This window comes from Tripterygium wilfordii, chromosome 13 (assembly GCF_013401445.1).
Source record: "Tripterygium wilfordii isolate XIE 37 chromosome 13, ASM1340144v1, whole genome shotgun sequence".
In the NCBI taxonomy this organism is placed as follows: domain Eukaryota; kingdom Viridiplantae; phylum Streptophyta; class Magnoliopsida; order Celastrales; family Celastraceae; genus Tripterygium; species Tripterygium wilfordii.
In genome coordinates, this window is record NC_052244.1 from 15,132,821 (window position 1) to 15,149,383 (window position 16,563).

At 38.6% G+C, this 16,563-nt stretch overlaps 3 protein-coding genes across 4 annotated transcripts; 1 reads left to right on the forward strand and 2 right to left on the reverse strand.

The window, feature by feature from the left end:
- Nucleotides 1–169: 169 nt before the first annotated feature.
- On the forward strand, nucleotides 170–2,406 carry LOC120012722 (pentatricopeptide repeat-containing protein At1g43980, mitochondrial). Its single transcript, XM_038864174.1, has one exon. It carries the CDS (start codon nucleotides 473–475, stop codon nucleotides 2,369–2,371), a length of 1,899 nt encoding a protein of 632 aa, XP_038720102.1. The 5' UTR covers nucleotides 170–472; the 3' UTR covers nucleotides 2,372–2,406.
- A 1,063-nt stretch (nucleotides 2,407–3,469) lies between these two features.
- Nucleotides 3,470–9,114, reverse strand: LOC120012721 (probable leucine-rich repeat receptor-like protein kinase At2g33170). Of its 2 annotated transcripts, none has more exons than XM_038864172.1 (4): nucleotides 8,711–9,095; nucleotides 8,439–8,553; nucleotides 5,068–8,058; nucleotides 3,470–4,175 (listed from the first exon to the last, which is right to left on the reverse strand). In XM_038864172.1, exons 3-4 carry the CDS (start codon nucleotides 8,003–8,005, stop codon nucleotides 3,793–3,795), a joined length of 3,321 nt encoding a protein of 1,106 aa, XP_038720100.1. In that variant the 5' UTR covers nucleotides 8,006–8,058; nucleotides 8,439–8,553; nucleotides 8,711–9,095; the 3' UTR covers nucleotides 3,470–3,792. The 2 variants fall into 2 exon arrangements, with proteins under 2 accessions (XP_038720100.1, XP_038720101.1); XM_038864173.1 differs by lacking the exon at nucleotides 3,470–4,175 and adding an exon at nucleotides 4,239–4,487 and having other exon boundaries at nucleotides 8,711–9,114.
- Nucleotides 9,115–13,344: 4,230 nt separating this feature from the next.
- On the reverse strand, nucleotides 13,345–15,054 carry LOC120011785 (GATA transcription factor 1-like). Its single transcript, XM_038862908.1, has 2 exons — nucleotides 14,707–15,054; nucleotides 13,345–14,324 (listed from the first exon to the last, which is right to left on the reverse strand). Exons 1-2 carry the CDS (start codon nucleotides 14,896–14,898, stop codon nucleotides 13,728–13,730), a joined length of 789 nt encoding a protein of 262 aa, XP_038718836.1. The 5' UTR covers nucleotides 14,899–15,054; the 3' UTR covers nucleotides 13,345–13,727.
- Nucleotides 15,055–16,563: the final 1,509 nt, after the last annotated feature.

Consider the following 16,563-nt stretch of genomic DNA (forward strand, 5'->3'; position numbering starts at 1 on the left):
ATAAATCAAAGCCTACAATCTATGAATGTTGAATTCAAATATTAACTAAATATGGTATTTGTTTCATTCAAAAGAGTCATGTATGGAGGAATTCTCTAATACGCATTTAAAGTGCCAACTTAAAAGTGTTTTGTTAGGATGGACTAAAAAGTCAAAAAGTCTCAAGTATTTGGGTTTATTTGTAAAACAGAAAGTGTTGGGACTCTGAAAAAAAAAATTACTGGCCAGTTTAGTGTATGGTCGGCGGGTAGGGGAGAAAGTTCGTCGTTGATTTTAAACTTAACCTCAAAAGTTTCACGTCCGAACTTTACAATCTCCAACTTGCTTCCAAACTCTCGGTAGTCGGTTACATTGAGGTACAAGAAGAAGAAGAGGAAGAGGAAGAAGCAAAATTGGTCGTCTTTCTTAGCGACGAGGTATGACAGAGCTTTATGCAAGTCATATCTCATGGTAGTAAAGGATTAGCATATGTATGTACTTTCATAAAACTTCACTTTACCATTACACTCGCCTCATAGATCATTGTTTGTCTGTAAACTCATGGGATTTTGCCAAACGTCTCCATGCCCAGTTGATAAAAGTCGGTTTTAGTGGCCATACTTTTGTGGGTAATCGATGTCTTGATATGTATTCTCACTTTGGCGCTATTGGTGATGCTTTAAAAGTTTTTGACGACATAACCCAAAAGAACATCTTTTCTTGGAACATTTGCTTGAAAGGATTGATTAACTGTGGCCAGTATCGTCTAGCACAAAACTTGTTTGATGAAATGCCGGAACGGGATGTTGTAGGCTGGAACTCTATGATTTTGGGTTGCGCTTCTTATGGGCATTCTAGTTGCGCCCTGGAATTGTTTTCAAATATGCAAATTGTAGGTGTGAGGCCAAGTGAGTTTACCTACTCGATTCTTTTGTCACTGGTGAATAGTGAGTATCATGTCAAGCAAATTCATGGCAACATGATTAGAAGAGTTGTTGGTGTATCTAATGTAGTACTTGGTAATTCGCTAATTGACATGTATGGGAAGGTTGGTCTTGTTGATTATGCCTTGGTAGTGTTTTTGGCTATGGATGTGTTGGATGTCGTCTCTTGGAATTCATTGATAGTAGCCTGCTGTAAATCAGGTGACGAAGAACTGGCTTTTCATCAGTTTTGTTTGATGAGATACACTGAATGTTTACCAGATGAGTTTACCATTTCAACCATAATCACAGCTTGTTCTAGTTTGCAAAATTTGGGGAAGGGTAAGCAAGTTTTTGCTCTGTGTATCAAGGTTGGATTTCTTCATAATACTATTGTTTCCAGTGCTACTATTGACCTATTTTCCAAATGCAACAAATTGGAAGATTCTGTTCAGCTTTTTGAAGAACTTGATCAATGGGATTCCGCATTATGCAATTCTATGATATCAAGCTTTGAGAGGCATGGTCTGGATGAGGAAGCTCTCAATCTTTTTTTGCTCACCATGAGGGAGAATGTTAGGCCTACAGAGTTCACACTAAGCAGCATTTTGAGCTGTGTTTCTTTCCTTCTAGCTGAACAGGGAGGTCAAGTCCATTCTTTGGTGGTCAAATTAGGCATGGAGTCAGATATGATTGTTGCAAGCTCACTTATAGAAATGTACAGCAAACTTGGGTTGATTGGCTCTGCTATGAACATCTTTTCCAAAATGGAAGCAAGAGATTTAGTGTCCTGGAACACCATTATTATAGGTTTGAGTCGAAATGGTGGAGCTTTTGAGGCCCTTGACATCTTTACAAAATTACTTCGTGATGGACCACCGCCTGATAGGATAACTTTCTTTGGGGGTTTATTAGCTTGCAACTATGGCAGTCTTCTCTATGAAGGCATGATGATCTTTTCATCAATGGAGGAAGACTATGGAATCATACCAAGCAATGAACATTGTGCTTGCATTGTGGACTTGTTATGTCAAGCCGGTAAACTCAAAGAAGCACTTGATACAGTGCAAAGAATGCCTCATGAACCTGGTTCCTTGATTTGGGATTTAATACTACGAACTTGTGCAAACAACAGAGATCTGAAACTCATAGAAAGTGTAGCTGAAAGGTTGATGCACTTGGAACCATGGTCGTTACTACCTTATTTGATTTTGGCTCGGGCATATGAGATAAGGGGCAGATGGGAGGATGTTGTGCGGGTCAGGAAGGTTATGAAACTGAAAAAGGTTAACAACGTGACGGGGTGCAGTTGGGTTGTAATAAGAAATTGTGTATACACTTTTAAAGGAGACCGGTTACAGCTTTATGATGGCAGTAGTATTTATTCAGTATCGAGATTACTGATTTGGGATATTGAAGATGAAGGCTATATCAGTTCATCAGATGAGAAATTGGGATTGCAAAAGTAGAAGTTAGTGTTATGGAGTTCTTGATGACAATGGAGAACCCATCTTTGGCAGTGACCGGGAACAGGTATATCTCCATCTGTTGCAAGAAAATGTACTATATTCTCTTAACAATTTTCACAAAATCAAATTACCAGTAATTTTTTTGACTGTTGAAAGTAAATTTTTTGGCTTATTTAATATTCACTTGACTGTTTTATTTATCAGCTTCCAAAGGAGTTAGCAGTAAAGATGTATTGTAAGTTGTAACATGGTCACACTTCAATTGATGGACACAATATTTTTTGAAGCACAAAGGTAGGGGAGGATTTCTTTCTATGTTACCTCACTTGGTGAAGAAGCAATTAACATTGCATCCGCAGCTGCACTTACTCCAGATGATGTCGTCTTGCCTCAGGTATTATATTATGTCGTCGTGATGTAAAATTGCTTCATCATTAGCATATCCTAAAGGACGTCGCAGTAGTTAATGCCTAGAGTCCTGTTATGGCGAGGTTTCACGCTGCAAGAGTTTGCAAACCAGTGTTTTGAGAACAAGGCTGATTACGGGAAAGGCATGCAGAGGCCAATACATTAACAAGCTCAACCACTTTGCGGTGTCATCGACTATTGCGTAAGATATCTTGATGCAATCTGCATGATTCAAAACAACCTACTCTAGTGTTCTTATTACTCTTTTTGTTTTTTAGTACTCAACTTCCTCATTCAGTTGGTGCTGCTTATTCACTAGAAATGGACAAAAAGGATGCATGTTTAGTCACATATATTGGGGACGGTGGAACGAGCAAGGTGACTGCAACTACTACCTCTCTAAACATTCCTCCTCAAGGAACATAAACTTTATCGTCTTATTTCTAATTGCTTACTTTTGTATCGTTTCAGGGAGATTTTCATGCTGCTTTGAACTTTGCAGCTGTTACAGAAGCCCCTGTAGTTTTCAACTGCAGCAAGAATGCCTGGGCTATCACTACTCATATATCAGAACAATTTTGAAGTACTAAAGCTTGGACATGATTCGATATGTAGACGTCAGAGGGAATGAGTACGAATCTCCAATCATTAGGAAATAAATCATCAAGAAAGAAATCTAAGCCGCATCTAAGAACGATCAAATATTCAACTTCAGACAACTCATTTGACATCAGAACCTTTCAAGGTACATGTATGGTACTGTCAGCTCAGCTGTACATTTATCCGTCGGAGTAAATACAAATTAGAGAACTATATCAGTGTAACTCCCATAAATTTATGTCAGAAGCTCTTCTAATGTAAATTTATATCAGAAGCTCTTCTAATGTTTTCTTTTTGTTCTTGTGAAACAATGTACATGACATCATCTTCTCCTTTTGCAAATAATATGAGGAAGAATCAGAACAAAAAAAATCATTGCAGTTAATGAAAATGGGAAATGGAGACTTACACTTTTATAAGGCATCATCTTTTAGAGGAAGATCATATGTTCGAGACGAAACAAGGTTCCTTTCTTCCCGCTCTTTAGACTCACTAAGCATCAGCACAACTTCCCGCATCGATGGCCGATCAGATGGAGACATACTGGTGCACATCAAAGCAATTTTCATGACAGCAATCATCTGGTCAACAACGCTTTGATGCTCGAGATTCAATCGTGTATCAAACATCTCAGACGTCAGTGAATTGTCTCGAATATAGCGCCTCGCCCATGTAACAAGATCACCTCCCTGATCCAGTGGCTGTACGGGAGTTCTTCCGGTTATCAACTCCAATAAGACGACTCCATAGCTATAGATATCACACTTCTCGGTAACCTTCATGGTGTATGCATATTCTGCCATCAAGAACAGGTAAGTTATACCTCCCTTCTGAGTTATGATAACAAAATTCAAAAAATTTATCCTCTCAGAATGATTAAGCATGAAATAGATTGGGACAGGGTGGAAGAGAGAGGGGTGGCATTGTATGGTTTGTATCAAAAGATTAAGGAACCATTCATGGGCTTTTCTGTCAGCCTATAAAAGCAAAAGAGCAAAAGTAAACGACGCTCCTACGGTGGGTGGGGTTGGGAACAAGCAAAATGTACGTAGCCTTACCGTCACATAATATGTGGAGAGGCTGTTTTTAGGAATTGAACCTGTGACCTCTAGCGAAAGAGCACAAAGGAAAATTAAATTGTGTTTTTATAAACAATGTAACTGAAGATCAACAGCTTAGATAAAAAGCAGGATACATAAAACAGTGAAGACAAGAAAAGCTGCAAGATAAGATCTTCAGCCTGTTAACCTTTGTGGCCAATACAGAAGCTTATTATCACTTTGCTACTACAAATGATCACTAGTTGCTAAATTCACCAGTCATACACATCTCTGAACCTGGTCCATGATGGTTTTAAAACGAAAAAAGAAACAAAATACTGAACTATAAGCATAGGCACCAAGACTGATGGTATATCAAAATGGGTATCATCATTGGATCTAAAACTGGCAATAATAACTGTTTAAAATGCTAAAGGTTAACAGGCATGTATATGTGTGTGTCTGTATATGGAGATGAATTTGTGTTTGTGTGTGTGTGTGTAACAAAATCATCCAGTCATGAAAACCTGTGTTTCCAACTTTGCTCCAGGCTCTGAAAGAAAACTTAACAGATGCAACAGGCAAACGAAAGCTGAATCGTAAAAACACGAATCTAGGGCAGGATTAGATAAAATGATGCAAGCTTACCTGGTGCGATGTATCCGTATGATCCTGCGACTGCTGACATTGATTTAGATTGTGGCATGTCAATTATTTTCGCCAAACCAAAATCGCCAACTTGAGCTTCAAAGTTAGCATCAAGTAGAATATTGTTGGACTTTATGTCACGGTGAATTATCCTTGGTTTACAGTCGTGATGAAGATAAGCAAGACCTTCAGCAGCCCCAAAAGCAATTGTGAAGCGAGTTGGCCATTCCAAGCTGTAAGAGGACTCATGCAGCAATTCACCCAGACTACCCTTTGCCATGTACTCATATAGAAGAATATTGGAACCTTGGTAATAGCAGAAGCCATAGAGCTTCACAATGTTACGGTGCCTAATCTTTCCAAGAGTCAAAATCTCCGCCTGAAAACTGTTCTCAATACTGCTACCTTCACGGTTAGATGCAAGCTTTTTAACGGCAACAGTTTGCCCAGAAGGCATATCCGCCTTATAAACTGTTCCACAAGCTCCCCTTCCCACAATAAAGCTGTCATGAAAATTGTTTGTAGCCTCAATCAGAAGTTGTAAAGTGAGTCCATCCTTTGGAGGGAAGTAGATATCTGATTCTGATGATGATATCTCCTTGTCTTGCAATGCAATGACTGTCTCAGTAGGACGCCTCATGAAATACAGAAGAATGGCTATTAGAATGAGAGAAACACCACCAATAGCAGCTGCAACATATGTTATGATTCTACCTCGAGGAGCTCCCACACCTTCCAGAGGAGGTACAGAAGAAGAAGATGGATTGGCACTACAATCGCCAAGAGGCCCGCCACAGAGCCCTTTGTTCCCAATAAAACTGCTGACTGCCATGTTCTTAAACGGTGGCACTGCAGGTATAGGTCCTGTAAGATCATTGTACGAAAGATTGCACCCTAGCAAACTTGACAGATTTTCTAATGTACTGGGAATTTCACCACTCAAATGATTGTTATTTAGCAGTAGGAACTCAAGTAAATATAGATTCCCAAATTCAGGCGGTATGTTCCCAGTAAGATTATTATTACTGAGATTCATCGCAATCTGCAAGCTTAAAAGAGAACCCAACTCTGGCGGTATTTCACCAGAAAATAAGTTGCCACCCATCTGCAACTCAGTCAAATGAGAAAGGTTTCCTATCGTAGAAGGTATACGTCCAGAGAGCCTATTTTCTGAAAGCTTGAGAAGTTCCAGTTGCAGGAGGGTTCCAAGCTCATGCGGTAAAGCATCTACAAAGCTGTTGTGGCTGAGATCAAGTCGTTGAAGCTTCTTGCAGTTGATAATTTCAGGCGGAATTCGTCCAGTGAGCAAATTAGATGAAACATTAAATGTTACTAGCTGGGACAAGCTACCTATTTCCTTAGGCAACCCAGAAGTAAAGTAATTGTTTGCAATATGAAGCCTCTGCAACTTTTGACAGTTTCCAATCTCAGGAGGAAGTGGACCAGTGAACCTGTTCTGATCTAACTCAATAGCAGACAGGTTCAATAATTTGCAAAGCTCTGAGGGAAAGGTACCAGTAAGCTTGTTCCTTACCAGACGAAGCTGTACCAATGTCTTGCAGTTCAAGATCCCGGTTGGGATATTTCCAAACAGGTTATTAGACTCGAGGTTCAACAAAATCAAGTTAGAATGTCGACAAAAATGAGGAGGTACTCTTCCTGTCAGGCGGTTATCTGAAAAATCAACCACCCAAAGTGCACTATATAGTCCAAGCTCTAGAGGAATATTACCACTTAAATAGTTGTCAAAAAGCTGTAACTGGCGCATTTCAGTCAAATACTGAAACCCAAACGGAATGGGACCAGTAAGGTTATTGATCGAGAGATCAAGCTTCGTCAAGTTCCTCAAGCTACTAAGCTCATTTGGTATTACACCTGTAAGTTGGTTTTGAAAGAGGTATAGTAGCTGTAGACCCTTTATGTTGCTGAACTCGGCTGGGATCTCACCTGTCAAATAGTTCTCCGAGAAATCAATTTCTGTTGCTGCAGATAAATTTCCAATCTCTTTTGGAATGGTACCATTCAACTGGTTCCTATACAGATATAATTTCTTCAAAAACTGCAGACTCCCAATCTCTGATGGGATTGGCCCCGCGAGAGCATTCCCATACAATGCAAGGGTCTGAAGGTTTGTGCAATTCCCAAGCTCTACTGGGATGAAACCTGACAGTTGGTTATCCCATAGAATAATCTCTGTCAACCTCCCAAGCATCCCTAGTTCCCTGGGTAAGTCTCCTCCTAAATAATTTTGGGCAAGACCAAGCAATTCTAAACTCTGACATCCACCTATTTCTACTGGAATGCTACCAGAAATTCCATTTTGTCCAGCTCTGAAAGTTCTTAGATTCTTGAGATTGCCAATAGAAAGAGGTATCGGCCCAGTCAGATTGTTGGTGTATGCCACAAACTCTAACAGCAAAGACAGAGTTCCAAGCTCCTCCGGAATAGGACCAGAAATTTTGTTATTGCATATATTCAAACTTCTTAGGAAATACAATTGACCCAGTTCGAGAGGAATTTGCCCACTGAACTGATTATTGTTCAAATAAAGGAATTGCAACCTTGAACAGTTTCCAATTTCCCTCGGTATGTCTCCAGTGAACTGATTGTATGCAAGGCTAAGATGTGTTAAGTGGTTCAAACCACCAATACTGGGACTTACGACTCCTGAAAGATTCATCGAATTTAAATCAAGAGACCACACAGCCAGCTCGTAACCTGAACTGCAACTCACACCAATCCACCCACAAGGAGTCATATCAGTGGAGTTCCAGTTCTCCAAATAATTGTATGGATCGAGAATACCATTCTTTAGCTCCAAGAGGTTTTGCCCCTCAAAATTCAACCCCTCTGAAGTTAAGACTAGCAGTGTAGAAACAATCAGAAATCCAATGAACCCCACTTCAAAAAATCTCGTTGATGTAAAATCCGCCGCCATTTCAAAAACGTATGGATGGATCAAGGGTATAATGTAACCTGATCATCTGACACCTATATATAGTTACAGCAACATTAGCTTGCAACAAAAAACTAACGAACACAAACATTAGAATTCCCTAAGAAACTAATTAACAGGAACAACAGAAATTCCGATGCTAACTATCCTTAATATAACACACGTTCAATAGAATGTTGAATTAATCAGTTTTTAGGAACAAAGCTTCATTCTTTGGAGCGCAATGCAAATGGTTATCAGATATTGACCAAGGTAATCATATATAAGCAAAATTAAGCTGTTCTCAAAAGGAAAAGCTGGATAAAATGGAAACCCAGTACGCCAAATAGAGTTCACAACAAGCCCATCGGCCACCAGAATCAATATCACATGCAGTCGGGGGAAAAAAAAGGTCAAAAAATTCACAATAAAATACCTGATACTCCTGCGTAAGCCAATAAGCAGTAATCAAAGAGTAGCAAGAGAAGCGAGTCTTCGCTTAAAGTAAGAATCACTTCACTTTTTGGGCACAAATGGCGAGGATGCTCGATCTACAGAACCCAAGATTCAGTTATTCAAAAAGAGTAAAAAGATCTTCACTTTTTCTCTGCCTTTTAGTAAACAAAAACAAAGAATGCTACGAACCCAAATAGAAATTGGAATTTTCTAATTACAAGTTTACAACGAATAGAGAAATGATATACATACCGGGATCTCTAGATGAATCCAAGAGACGGGCCTGAGTTCTCCATTGAAGCACTAATGGCCGACAAGGCATGCTCTATTATATGTCTATATCTCCTCCCTCTTTCTCTCTCTAGTGGGGGGCTCTTTTTCATCTCCTCTGATATACATATAGTGCTTGCTAATAAAGTAGAGTTAAGCTAACTGCGTGTCAAGCAAAAAGTTCAAATCTTCCTCGGCAAAAATTTCTGGGATTTCCTTGATTTGACAGCTTTTCTTTGATTGCTTTGGTTGGTCGGTTTAGACTAAAAAAAACAATAATATTAGAAAGAGGCCTTCACGTCACTTTGAAGCCATGTGTTTCTCCTTCCCCTAAAAACCATTCATTTCAGCAAATATTAACAATTTCAAAGTTCATAAAAAAAATCTATGGACAGTGAAGATAAACAGGATAAGACATGAAGGTGGACTTGCCAGTGGACCCAGCAGCAATCTCTAGATTTGGACCAATTAAAATGGGTGAGTCTGTCCAACCACTTGCTTTTATGTTCATCATCAGACGGCCCAGGTTTGCTTGGATCTTGACTACTAAAACCATGCAATTATGCAAACCATGAAAGATTGAGAAATTGGTAGACCCCACACACACAAATAGGAAGAAGACTAGAAGAGTGTGTGATGTTACCGTATTTTCTTTTGGAGGTGGGGGTGGGTTGGGTTGGGTCATCTCCACTAACAGCCATCAATCCATTTCAGTTAGTCTTGATTCTTTGCACATTTGGCACAATGAAATGAGTTTTCATTCTAATGAATTTAGGCACAAGGCGTTGTCTGTCTCTTTCTGATTTTGGGTGTTGTGTTGTGTTCACATGACATGAGTTTTGCTTAATAAAAATCAAATCTAGTTCAAATACCATTACAATTTGAAAGAAAGAATCGTTTAGGAGAGAGTGTTTCCTCTCTCTAGAGGTTATGGGCTCGATTATTATTGAATTCATGCATAGATTTTTCATGTGTTTGTATTATTGGGCCGTCGTCTATGATATTTAAACATTTCTTAGGCGGATTGAATTTTGCTTATATATCGCTCGGCTTTGTTATACCGGATCGATGTGGGATTCCAGTCTTGACATTTCCTCACATTTGTGTGGTGGGTTATACCAAACTCAACTAGTTGATATGTAGAGGCTTGTGCAACTATATCAGACATTGCTTCGATATCATATTGAAATTCTTAACCCAAACACATTCAACATATTGTCCATTTTAGGCCACGAACTCGTACGCATTTATTTATCTTAGGTCATTGCCAATTATTCTTAAACTCAGAAAACGCGTCTTCAAGAGTCCAAAAAGTCTCTTTCTTTGCGTTTGGAAGTTATAAAAATCTCATACAATCATAATTTGTTTAATGATTTTGTCCATTTATAAATTTTTTTTGTTCTTTGAACAGGCTGCATGTAGGTCCTTCTATCACAGATTCTGTGTGTAGTCCCATTTATTGTTTAATTAAGGACTTGTTGTCCCAATTATAGGGTGTCAAACTCCCTTTTAATAAAATAATTTTTAAAACCCTTGAAGTTTTTTTATACTTCTGAAAAGCAAGAGCATTCATGAATGTTCATTTCAACAGGTCCAAATATTATTAATCTTTACATTACTTATTATTGTAGTTGTTTCAAACCATTGTTATTGGAATTGAGATCTCATATACATTATTATTAGTTTATTAGTACTACTAATATAATTAACATAGTTTGAGGTGCAATCAAACATTTGGTCTTATTTGGATAATTTATTTATTTTTTTCTATTAATTTGTCCGCTAATGCAAACTAGACTCCACCGTTGTCAGATTATGAGACTCTAATGTAAGACTCACTTAACATGCAACACTTTCACATTTATTGAGATAAAATGTGGGTCATATTTTGGGATCTCAAATATTATTCATACGTAAAAAGAGGACCCACATAGGCCTATTAAATGTCCAAACCCATACCATATACTAATTAATATGTGGTCTTGGTTACCTAGATGCTGTGTATTGCAATTGGCGTGTATAGGGGACAATCATATAGGTGTATATAAAGTCTTAGGTATGGACTGTGGGGCAGCATTTTCATTAATGAATACATTTCTTATACTATTTTTGTCATCTATAACATCTATGTGAACTGTCAAGTGTTTAGAAAAAACAATAACGAGAGTTGGTTCGGTTGATAATTGGTTGAGTTAGACATATGTATGCTCAATATTCGATTTCAATGAGAATCATATTTCTCAAAAAAAACCCAAATATCTACCAAACAAACCCAAAACTTCATCGAAGCAAAGGATAATAAGGATCTGCACCTCACTAACCTGATAATTTTATGTGAGGTAGCCAGCCAAAATGACCAAATTGAAAGTGGGTTTGGAGTTAGAAAAGAGGTGGGTTTTTGGGTGATCCAAGGTGGTGGAACACATGATAGTACTGACTGACTGTCAGTGGGCTAAAAAAGGGACCAAACTTTTTATGAGTAGCAGTTGGAAATTATAGAAAAGTTGATGAGCCAGAGCCACTAGCTTCAAATTGGCCAGTGTGCATAACATTCACTGGAATAGTAGTGTCAACAAATGCAACTCTTGTGACATTTTATGGTGCATAAACCCTGAAACAAACATCAGAGTCCCCCCAATTCTCTCCCCTTTCCTTATCTCTGATGGTGAAGATTTGAGAAACTTCCTTGGGCTCTCTCTCTCTCTCTCTCCATGCTAATGCTAGCTAATATTGTGTGTATATCGTTGTCATGATTTTTTTTAGTTTCAGTAGGACCTCTACTGGGGTTCTTTTGGAAGAACAAAACAACACGGGCCTTGGGCCTAATCATGGACGATACCTAATATGGATTGGACGCAAAACCTCTCTCACATCCTTCTACTTTTCATTCCTCTCAATTATAACATGATATATTAGTGAAAAGCCTTTTAAAGGTCACTTAATTTTATCATGTAACATTAATTTATAGACGTAATATATAAGTTTATATCAAATTTGAAGTGTAGTTATGTGCCCTAAATGATAAATTAGTGTATGTGCATACAAATATATTTAGAGAGAAACTATCCATTAGTTAGGCAATGGATAATAAAGGTCCGTTCAAGCATAACTCAGTTTCTTCAACAAATTTTTTGCTGTCTTGATTTAGCGACACTCTTGTAAATTTTACTTATTCAGTTGGCCATGGGTAGGTGTGCTTCATTGTTTCTACATTTATTTATTAATTGGTTTTTCATGATCTTCATGTATTTTTAGTCATTGGGATATGTTTATGTGAATATGACTACAAAATGGCAGTGAAAAAGTCTCTGCACCACTTTCATTCCTGAGATATTAGAGGAAAATTAAAAATATAATCAATAATGAAGAAAAAAAAGTGCACAATCATGTTATTATTTTCATGGTAAGCAAAGCAGGTTGTTCTATAAACCTTCTATTGTTACTTTCAGAAATCTCATCACAACCACCGAGATCAGTTTGGTTTTAGATGTAATCAGTCCCACGTCGGAGGGCTTACAATCCCTAAATCAAAATTGATTATTATGATTCCTTCGCAAAGCTTTCACTGAACCAATACAGATTCACTCCCAACACAAATGATCACATTTGAAACCCGTCAATCAGGTATTCTCCATCCAAAATCCAACCATTTCAACACATCAAGTAATCAATAATACACCCTTCAATTTATCAGCTGAAAAATAACAGTAAACAAAGAATACATTCCAGCATCCCAAATCAAGAATGGAGAGCATATTTGGTTTCTTTACCCTCATTTTTGTCCTCTAAATAACCACGCCTTGCAAAAGCCTAATACTCACGCTAATATTGACAATAATCAACATTATCAAATAATTTTACCTTCAAAAATGAAACCCAAGTTCCAATATCTAGCTATTGTAGATCAATAGCAACGCAAAAACTGCCCCTCCTCAAGATGGTCACTAAAGAAATGTACAACAGTTGACGAACTATAAGTCCATAACAATTAGATAGAGAACAGGACACCCATTCAATTCAAGAAAGAACCACAAGGCTAACCTAGCCTCTTTACAAAAACTAGTTCCAGAAAGGAAGCTATTAAATTTTCCTGCAAACTCTTTCACCCTCTCCGCGATTATTAAGATATTGCACCCCACAATAAGTGTAGGGAGATCTCAATCAAGCTCCAATTACTTCATAGAATTAGATTCCAACAATTAAAACGTGTTCAATATACAACCCAAACCGAAATGCCGAAATAAATTGCTAAGCATTATATCAGTCACATACCGAAAACTGTCCATCACAAGAATTTCGCTGAACCGCTTCCATGTCATCATCACCTTCAACTCAAGATTTAAACAGTTCTTTCTCATAAATGAATTTATCTCAGACAAAAAAAAATTTAAAAATTCAAAATTTGAGAACAAAAATGATAAAATTTGTATTAGGAATATAGAATGAATTTATCTCAGACAAAAAAACATTAAAAAAATCAAAATTTGAGAACTACACAACAAATTAGAAATATAGAAGCTAAATTTTTCCTGATGGAAGCAACATGAGATAAAATCTTACAAATACCAATCTAGATAACTTTTTCGCATTCCTAAAATAAGTTAACCCAAAAGACGACTTGAAATGGTGAGACCCTTCACATCAACTATCCAAGACACAACATAATACACAACCCTCTTTGCAAAAAAATCCATACCATTCCGCCATTTCTTTCACCTCCAATCCAAACAAGCAGCGAAAAAATAATGCTTGGACAAGACCAATGACACTACATTTTCTTCTTCTATTTCTAAAACCAAAACCAGAACCAGAAGGCAATCAACCACCAAACAATCAAAAGCACACTAAGTCAAAATTTGCCAAGCAGATTTTCATTAAAGCAAATCACTTTCATCTAAGCATCTAACCCCATTACAGAAAACCCTAAACCCTAACTATTCTAAGAAAAAAAATTCAAAAAGAACTACAAAAAAGAATTAAAAACTACTTTCCCATTACACTACCCTTTCACCATATGCTTGAACAATCCCATCACCTGCTTCCGTTTCCTCATTTCAATTACCTTCCTGTGTGAATTTGAATGCAATTCACTCGAGAAAGTGGGGCTGCTAGCCGGACGGTACTCTGGCACCAGTCGACCCGACTTGTACCTAACCCCACAAGCATTACACAATGTTTTCGGCCCCATGGGACCAGCCCGCCACTGCGGCGTCTTTTCAGCACCGCAATGCTGACATTTCCACCCAACTGTCGATACTGTGACCCCTGTCTTCACATTTTTACCAATTTGGCGTCCTGCGCACAAGAACTTCTCATTCAAGAGGTCCTGGCGACGCCGTGTGTAGCGCTTGCTGCGAGCACGGACTGGAATGTGGACGCCACTACAATAACTCATGATATTACTGCTACCATTGGTGATGTTTCCATTGCTATTACTATTGCTGTTGCTGCTGGTGGTGCTATTCTCCAGCACGGAGACTGGGCTATTGTGCTTGGCCAAGCTACCGGGATGCTCGGAGAGGATGTCGACAAATGTTTCAACCACAGGGAATGCGTCTTTGTTAGATAGCCATTCCAACTCTTCCTCCACAATTTCCTGCACATGAGAACAAACGAATGAGCGCACTCGGTAACTCGAACGAGTCCTGTCGCCAAATGGGCCCCCATTCAGACAAAATTGTCATCACTGTTGGAGAGACAACTATGGATAATATCGTAATTTTAAATTGGGTAATAATTCTTTTCGCATGCCGGAATTTATTGGTACGACAGCTCATCGCCATTTAAAAAAACCATTTTTAATATTTAAATAAGCCGCCAGACTCGGTCCAAAAGTCCAAACCCTAACCAGTCCGAGTTGGACCGATTCCACACCAAACTCCACCGCAAACACCAAACAACCACCGACCCCACACCAAACTCCGCCGCAAAACCCTCCCAAGACGGAAAAAAAGAACCATGAAGGGGTATAAACTTACAGGTAACGAACGGGCAGGATCAAACGGCTCCAAAACGTTGAACGGAGCGGTGGCATGGGTATTCCGTTTAAGATTAGGGAGAGGCTTCCGGTGTTTGGTGTCTTCATCGTCTTTCTCCTCTCCTATGTCGGACGAGAAGTCAAGAAGGTCGTCCATAAAACGGCCCGTCGTGTCAAAAGACTCCATTTCCATACACAAAATACAGAGAGAGAAAACAACAGAACTGTGCTTCTTTAGAGTAAGAAAGTCTAGAGAGAGAAAATATGAGAGAGAGTCTTTCTTCTTCAATCTTCACCCATTTTGTTTTGATTGGGAGGGAATGGACGTCGATTTTCCTGGTTCTCTTTTAACTTTATTGCCACTTTTTCCCTTTGTAACGTCTATCGGCCCTTTGGTTCCCTGTGATCGTCCCCATTCTTTCCTTCCATGCACCTCCATCACCATCAACAACCCTCCAAATTTTGACTAAGGTTTGACTCCTAATGGTATCCGTTTGATCTGTCGATATTAACGAGGATAATCATAATATAAATGTGTAAGCGTGGGATACAGTGTCAAATAGGGGTGATAAAATTATGTCTAGTTCAAATGATCGAATTCATTCGATTCGGATTATATCAAGTTGGAGCATAAGTTATATGTCCGAAAACATGGTCCAAATACAAAATTTTTGTTCGATTATTTTGACCATAGCCTGCATTAGGTTATCGTATGATATATTTGTCCGAATTTAAACTAATTTAAATTTAATCAATTAAGTACGTTCAACTTTCAATCCGGATTAGCGTACAAACATATAAATGTTTCGTGAAAACGTACTCTTGTTCAATCCGAAACAGACCGGAACCGATTTTTCTTTTGCCAGTGGTCAATTACCAAATACTCATCCACAAAAATGGTACGTAGACGTAAATACGGTGAAAGTGGAGGGCAATTTGTGAGAAAGAAAGCGGGCCTGTTACGCAACGCAGCGCACTTGGGCGATCACAACGATGTGGCTCATCCAATAAGGTGCAAGGTACACGTCACAGAAATAATGGTACGATGACACGTGGAAGTCAAATGGTCTTGGATTTTTCATTTGGAATTGAAAAGTCTTCTATGCCCCCGACACCGCACGTGGCGGCGATGATCTTGTGGTCAGTGGACCCGTCACTGTAGTAATTTACTTAGGGCAAATGCAATGGTGAAGTGGTATTGGGCCAACAAAGATGTTGTCTTTTGCTGATGTGGCTGTATTGTAAAATGTGTTTTGCTTATGTGGCTGTATTGGGATAAGTGTTTTGCTGATGTGGATGTATTGATATTTAAAGTTTTGCTGTAGTTTTGTTGTGGATAATATGGAGGAATGGAATGTTGTTGGGTTGGGTGGAAAGAGAAAGTGTGTGGGAAGAAAAAGTGTATAGAAATTTGTGTTTTGCTGATGTGGCTGTATTAGAATACGTGTTTGACTTGACTTTTTGTGTAATAGAGGTGGGACCGGGCCAACAAAAATGTTGGCCCAGTAAATTGTTTCTTATTGCATTTGCCCTTACTAGTCATATGCACTGTACGAGGTCCAGTTGGGTCTAATTTGGTAGCCAGAGCCAAAGCACTCCACTACAAGGTAGGGGTGGGGAAGTCCTTATTTATTTATTTATTTGTTAAAGTCGCATGTGCATAGGGGGTCCACAAGACCGTAGCCCATGTTACCCCCGTCTGGGAGCTGATGGTGGGAATAAAAGGGAAGGTTCACGTAGAGGTGCCAAAAAAATGTTGGTTTCGGATGGGATAATATTAGAGGTTTATAAAATATTTACATATCCGGATTAAAGTATAGATAAGTAAATTGAACAATAATCTAATGTAGGTTAAGTT

What these genes read in the sequence shown, in the direction of transcription:
- LOC120012722 (XM_038864174.1), top strand. Translation starts at nt 473, where the DNA reads ATGTACTTTCATAAAACTTCACTTTACCATTACACTCGCCTCATAGAT.
- LOC120012721 (XM_038864172.1), bottom strand. Translation starts at nt 8,005, where the DNA reads ATGGCGGCGGATTTTACATCAACGAGATTTTTTGAAGTGGGGTTCATT. An exon ending in ATACGGATACATCGCACCAG is followed by an intron (nt 4,176 to 5,067) that starts GTAAGCTTGCAT and finishes TCTTGATGGCAG; the next exon opens with AATATGCATACACCATGAAG.
- LOC120011785 (XM_038862908.1), bottom strand. Translation starts at nt 14,898, where the DNA reads ATGGAAATGGAGTCTTTTGACACGACGGGCCGTTTTATGGACGACCTT. An exon ending in ATCCTGCCCGTTCGTTACCT is followed by an intron (nt 14,325 to 14,706) that starts GTAAGTTTATAC and finishes TCTCATGTGCAG; the next exon opens with GAAATTGTGGAGGAAGAGTT.